The 7384-nt window shown below is 37.2% G+C and overlaps 1 protein-coding gene across 1 annotated transcript in view; it reads right to left on the bottom strand.

The window, feature by feature from the left end:
• The window catches only part of LOC107724675 (probable G-protein coupled receptor 139), a 12820-nt gene extending 5910 nt beyond the window's left edge, over window positions 1–6910 (bottom strand). The window contains exon 1 of the mRNA XM_016533681.1: window positions 6610–6910. Coding sequence (XP_016389167.1) covers window positions 6610–6733 — 124 coding nt within the window. The 5' untranslated portion in view covers window positions 6734–6910. The remainder of the gene's footprint in view (window positions 1–6609) is intronic.
• Window positions 6911–7384: the final 474 nt, after the last annotated feature.

Raw genomic sequence — 7384 nt, 5'->3', positions numbered from 1 at the left:
TATTAGATACCTTAAAAAACTTGAATAAATAGTAAATAAACATTTTCTAACAAAAAGTGCAAAGTAACAAGTAGAAAAAAAAGAAAAATGCACAAAGAACTTGTATGGAGATTTTTCCATCTACAGATTTTCCCTGGCCTTCTTTTCTCTGTAAATTAAGGCTGCACACTATTGCTGAAAAACACAATCACTACTTGGCAGTCAGATGTCCATATGCACAAAGGCACAGATCCCTAAACAAGGCCATATCTGCAGAGAAAACATTTTTTTGTAGAAGCATTTTTTAAAATTTGAACTAGGTTCTCATGACTACACCACGTTATGTACGAGAAGCTGCAAAAGACACCGGCGCAAGTGGAATGTACAAAACATGGTGACCTTTAATTTTTAAGTAAATATAATGTGCGATATATTTCGTCACCAAAAATGATTTAAGTCATGTTCATATATTGCGCGATAAGTCGATATATTGATTATTGCGACAGGCCTAGCATTATGATGTTAGTGTTCACAGTATATAAAGAAGTAAATATTCGCATTTTATTTTTAAGTTTACTATAAAATAATTATATTTGTATTTAATACACCCTTTTTATTTTAACACTTTATTATTTTATATATATATAAAAAAAACAGGCTGAACAACTTATGTGCACCCCTGCATATATTCATTGTTAATAACAACATGAAGTGCATTAAACATTTGAATGTGTTTGAAAGACAAAAGTTTTCAATAGACAAAGACTTGTGTGAATGATATCGAATAATATGTAATTATGTAATCAATAAAAAAGTAACTGTAGTCTGATAACGGGTATTTTAAAATGTAATATAATCTAATTACAATAACATAATCCAAATTACACATATTCAGTTACCTAGCATTGCCAGTTTTAGATGTTTTGTTTTTTGTAGTCTTAAACTTTTAATATCGTAGTATTTGTTTAATTGCTAATGATTGCTTCAGGGAGCCTTAATGTTATTGGTGGTCTATTTGATAATGAGTTTCTACTAGCGGTTTGTGTGTGTCCTTGGCTGTGTGGATCAGTTTTAGGTCTTGCAGACTTCGTATGTAAATGTGTTCATGTGTATCAGAGTGTCACTAAGACTGCAGTCCAACATAAAATCCAGATTTACCAAATCCCACTCCCAACTCCCTTTGTTTTACTTTCTTTATCCTCTTTATTTTTCTTTTTCATACTCCACTGTCCATTCTGCTTTTGTTTCTCTTTCACTGGATTAATCTCTCCAGATGCCCCGCTGAGAACATACTTTATTTAGACAAACAAAAGGAATCCATTGCGGCCTGGAGGTTGTACATTTCCTGACATTTCCATTTAGCTGTGGTCAACACCATAAGCATATTGATTTCACTTGACTCCTGTCTTTGTACAGGTCTCTGAGGCCCAGAACAGGAGCAACCAATTTAATGGCTGTTTGCTTTGAATCCACATGTTTGTATTGTTTTGAGAGTATTGTTTACAGTATATATTGCATTCTGCATGCTATTTTTCATAAAATAGTATATACAGTATTTGGCAATCATTTAAAACCGTTGTATACTACATTGTTGCCACATGACCTTTCTGTGTTGGAATTTTTAAACATTTTCCAAATTTTTGTCAGTTCAAATAAATAATGGGTCAATAAATAGATGTTAAAAATTAATTTTCAAAATTTGCGTACTGTGCACAGTATGCATATTGTATACTGCTAAATTGTAAATATTACCAATGAGATCTCTATGATATCTCATTAGTTTTTCTTGGAAATCAGTTTGTTCTGTTTGTTTTTTAATGAAATAATGCACATAGAGTTTCATAGCTGGTAAAAAAAAAAGGATGGTAAATTTTCTTAAGTCATCTGCCATTGGCAGTATAAAGAGACTTTTTCCTGAAGTCTCCAGCTTTTTGTGAGGAAAAGCCCCCAATAACTCTCTTCTAGAGTTTGAGATCTTAGCAGTGTCTCAAAATCTGACAAGATACTGCAACAAAGCCTGCAAAAAGTTTTTCTCTGAATTCAGCAACTCTCACACTAAAAGTTTTGCCTGACTTGCTGATCGTCCTGAAACAAACACGAAAACGCTCACAAACACTTTCCTCACAGAGGCGGTGAGCTCTCAGAGTGCCCGGGATCATTTACCTAAATTAAAAATCATTGGCTCCACCTCTTAACTGGTGAATAACACCACCAGGGTAATGTAGAGGTGGTGAGAGGATCGTTACTGCGGATCTCTGACCTTCCAAAACACGTGATGTTATAGTCAGTTTCTGGATGAAAACCCTTCATCTTCAATTGAACCAAACACATAAATCAAACAGTCCTTCAAAGTACAGCCTTCAGCGCGAGAAGCCAATGAAATAAGACCAACCTCTTCCAATTAGTGACCTTAATGAGCTTAACCTACAGCGATCAATCGAACAGGCATGAGCTCATCTTAACACACTCGTTTCTGTGGTTTCTACTCTTATTTTCTGATTTAGCGAAGTTGGGAAAATACAATGATACAACAGTCTTCAAATTTCATTAAAGGGGTCATATGATGCTATTTTAAAGATCATTATTTTGTGTATTTGGTGTAACAGAATATGCTGACATGCTTTAATGTTCAAAAAATACATTATTTTTCAAATACTGTACATTATTGTAGGTCCTCTATGCCCCGCCTCTCTCAAACGCGTCGTTTTCAACAAAGTCCCTCCTTCCGACAAGCGCAGTCTGCTCTGATTGGCCAGCTGACCCAGTGCATTGTGATTGGCCGAACACCACAAGCACGCGTCGGAAATGTTATGCTATACTTAAACTAGTAACAAAACATAACAGTAGCTGATTCAGAATAAGCGCCAGATTGTCATAGCAAAGTCCCATTTTTTTTTTGGTACACAGCCAGCCTTGTACTCTTCTAGGTTCACAAAACTGTCGTCCATAAAATGGGTTGCACAAATTCGAACATCTGGGTTGTGCTGTTCTGTTGTAAATAAATCTTAACCAATGATTCCTAATTGCATCTACTTTCTGAAAGCCAAATAAAGTGCTTTTGCTATCGCACAGAAACACACAGCGTCTCCCTGACATGGCTGCATCAACACTAACTGCGGTTCCTGAAACCACGCCTTCTTTCTTTGCGTGCACATTTGGCATCTCTATCTTTCTGTCGCTCGGCTCGGCTAATGTCCGTCCTGTGCTGTGCACTGAACGCTCTCTCCTCCACATCATGAGTAGACACGCCCCTTACTGCTGATTGGCTACAAGTTTGTTTTGCTATTCGGCCCGAATCAGCTTTCTAAATCAGCGTAATCAGCGTTTTTGAAAAAATCGCTTACCCCACCTTTAATATCTGGGTTGTATTTTCTTTTATTTTGTGTTTTTTCCCCCCTTGTTTTTAAAGGATGTCAAGCAACCTGTTCCTGTTGGCATGTGTCTAATTACCTAGCTTCTACAACAACTGACAGCTGAATGTTGTTGAACGGTCTTCTGCCTATTTACGGTATTTTGCAACTATACACAATTAATTGCATTTTATCATTTGCATTTAAGTTTTGTTTTGTTTCACAACAAGCCTACTGCTATACTTCTACTGTTAAACGACAACATTTAAAAAAAAATTTTTTTTTTTTTTCAAATAATCCTTTGCATGGAATTTTACAATTGGAATATTTGCATTTTAAAAACATCATCAGGACTCTTTAGGTAAATTGCAAAACGGTAATTAAAAAATAATTATCAGCCTCTGAAACCACGCCTTCTTTCTTTGCGTGCACATTTGGGCGGCATTATGCTAATATTTCCACATCGTGACGTAGACATGTGGGGGCGTGTTTGAACGAGGCGTTTTAGCCCAGTCTGAATCAGCCTTCTCTTTTAGATAGATTAAATCCTTTTGTGGGAGACTTTGAGCTTTGTAACTCTGCAGATCTTATACATGCACAAATAGCTACATAACACACTAAAGAAAAGGAAAAATAAAAATTGCATCATATGACCCCTTTAAACTGTGAATAGCAGGTTTTTACAAGTTGCCGCACAGTTCACAGCTGTGCAGTTGAATATGAAATGTCACAGTAATATATTAAAATGCATAATTTTAATATATATTTTTTTTATTATTATTTGGTATGACTGCTATACTTCTACTGTTAAACGACAACATTTAAAAAAAATTTTTTTTTTTTTTCAAATAATCCTTTGCATGGAATTTTACAATTGGAATATTTGCATTTTAAAAACATCATCAGGACTCTTTAGGTAAATTGCAAAACGGTAATTAAAAAATAATTATCAGCCTCTAACATATATGTATATATAATATTATATATTATATAATATTATAATATTCATTCATTATCGTCATTCAAATTATTTGTCAACTACTATAAAAATACAAACAAAAAGTATCACTCTTCACCTCTTTCCTCTTTAATCACACCTGCTTTTAGTCAACCTCTCTCTTTTCATTCTCTTTCCATCCATTCTCTATGCTTTTCTCACTTTCTGTGTACAATGCCTTTGAGAGGTTTCGCTTCTTCACCTCTTCTCCGTTTCTGCGCGTTTTATCACCTCCATCTACCCAAATCACTGCCAGGTGTGATGACTTTCACACAGTGTTGAATAAAGACTCAAATCTCATCTCATCACGCCCCTATTTGTCCCACCAACCCATGTCGAGTTGAAATTCAAGCTGCTATTTAGCAATCGAGCAACAAGAAGACTGCCTGCCTTCGAAAGCAAATGAAAATATTTTTGTAAACCGCTCAGGCTGAGTGCTTCGCTCAAGGGCACGGCGATTTATCTCAATCTGACAACGAATCATTCCGCTGAAACTGTACCACATGGCGTCCGACCTGAGAGAGAAGCTTCGATTAAAATGTTCAGCACACCTGCAAATAATACCATTAGTCATAAATGAGCAATCAACCTCCAATTGTGCAGGGACAAAATGTAATTTTAGTGTCCAGGAGCATTAATTTTAAACGCTTGAGGCCAATTAATTCGAGGGCTACTCAAGACATCTAATGCATCATCTGTCTTGCTCCCCAGGTCATTCCAGTTAGAGCCGGATCTAATTTCAGCATCTCTGGAATAACAGGTATTTCTTGCTGATATATGATGTGAGATACTGAATTCTGAATGTCACCGATGGCCTTTGGAAACAGTGTTTTTCCTCAGTTCTGATGCCAATATGGCTGCGTCTCACAAGGTTACAGACCATTTGGTCAAGGATGCTACTAAATAATCAAGATTAAGTGGGACAAGACGAAATTTTAATAATCTACATGAAAAAATCTCTACTGATCGGCCACAGACAATAATATTGGGGTGATGCATTCGCCTCAGCCCTGTGTATTCATAAATACACAGACAAAGTCGTGCAATAAAACATGCATTGTAACTAAATAATATATATTTTTTAAGAATATGCATGAAAAAAATATTTACAGGTAAAATGTGAATATTTGGGGTGATGCACTTCTCTTACCCCTGTGCACTTCAGACATTAATATACAAAGTCATGGATAAAACATGCATTGTGCACGAAATAATCAAGATTAAGTTGGACCCAAGACAACATTTTAAGAATCTACAATGAAATACCTGCATTGATTGACCACAAATGTAAATTCTGATGATGATGCATAATAATCAATATTTTAAGAAGCCGCATAAAAAACCTTGATGGGCACAAATGTGAATATTAAGGGTGATGCACTCCTCTCACTTCATGATTATGATGTCATGCATAAAAACATGGATTGTGCATTAAATAATCAAGATGTTAAGAATCTTGTGAAAAACCTGTGTTAACAGGTACAAATGTGAATATTACAGACAATGCACTGTTCTCACCCTGTGCACTTCACAAATACACAAAGTCATGCATAAAAACACTAATTAATCAAGCTTTTAAGAATCTGTATAAAAATCAGTACAGATCAGCCACAAATGTGAATATTTAGGGCGATACCCTATCGTGCATAAAAAAAAAAACATGACTTGTGTACTAAATAATCAAGATGTTAAGCATGCATGAAAAACCTGTAATGATAGGTACGAATGTTAGTTAACATTTATCTCCCCTATGCACTATACACATTCATATGCAAAGTCATGCATGAAAACATGCATTGTGCACTAAATAATCAGGATTAAGTTGGACTAAAGACAAAATTTTAAGAATCTGCAATGAAAAACTTCCACTGATCGAACACAAATGTGAATTTTGGAGACAGTGTACTCCTCTCAGCCCTATGCACTTCATATATGCACAGACAAATTCATGCATAAAAACATGCATTGTGCACTAAATAATCAAGATTTTAAGAATCGGTGTGAAAAACCTGTATTGACGGGTACAAATGTGAATATTTGGGATGATGCACTCCTCTCACCCCTATGCACTTCACAAATGCACAAAGTCATGCATAAAAGCACTAAATAATCAAGATATTAAGAATCTGCACAAAAAATCTGTACAAACTGACCACAAATGTGAATATTTGGGGCAATGCACTCCTCTCACTCCTATGCACTTCAATGAATACACAAAGTCATGCATGAACACATGCATTGTTGCACTGTTAACACAGGAAATCTTTCTTGCATCCTTCTTACCAGGCAGGCCGAGGCACAGCAAGGAACTGTAGTAGATGACAGGAAACTGTCCGAGAGGGCAACCATGAGGACTCCAGGAACTGGAGTTGGTGGACAGCACGGTGAAGATGTGGCTGTGCTCCATGGCCTCTCTGCCCTCCTTCAAGCTCCAGAGAGAAGACGAACCACAGCCGGACCGCAGGACACGCAGAGGAAGAGCCGGCTGACACGTGTGGGAGCCGGAGGATGACTGCGCGGCAGAAACACAGACGATGAGAGGCGAGGAAGCCGGTGATGTGATGGGAAGAGAGGCAGGGATGTGAGGAAGGGTGAGTGTGTGTGTGTGAGAGAGGGAGGGGTGGGGGGATGTTGCGAGCTGTGGGAATGAAATCTGGGGAGGCATGAACACAAAAAGGGTGAAAATAAGTGACGAGGGGGGAGGGTGGCTTGAAGGAGATGAACATTGGGAGAGCGAGAGGCGTTACGTGAGGAAGAGAAGATTGGCGTTGACACCGCTGAGAGGTGATTTCTGTGCTGACACACTCGTGCATCTGAAGGGCGACCCAGAAGTAAATAAGAGCTCTAGCATGACTCGACTAGTTCGCACCAGTTACATGTACAGTACTTCCACGGCGCACATGGTGGACACGGGCAGGGCCGTTTCTAGCCAATTTGACGCCCTAGGCGAAATCCCTATTGCCCCACCTCCCACCCCAATTATATATATATATATATATATATATATGTATATACAGTGCTCAATTTTTTTGTAAATAGATGTTTCCTTTAATAATTT

This window comes from Sinocyclocheilus rhinocerous, unplaced genomic scaffold, assembly GCF_001515625.1.
Source record: "Sinocyclocheilus rhinocerous isolate Xijiao unplaced genomic scaffold, SAMN03320098_v1.1 scaffold2290, whole genome shotgun sequence".
In the NCBI taxonomy this organism is placed as follows: domain Eukaryota; kingdom Metazoa; phylum Chordata; class Actinopteri; order Cypriniformes; family Cyprinidae; genus Sinocyclocheilus; species Sinocyclocheilus rhinocerous.
The sequence above is the reverse complement of the archived record's forward strand: the minus strand, read 5'-3'. Positions and strand labels throughout refer to the sequence as shown.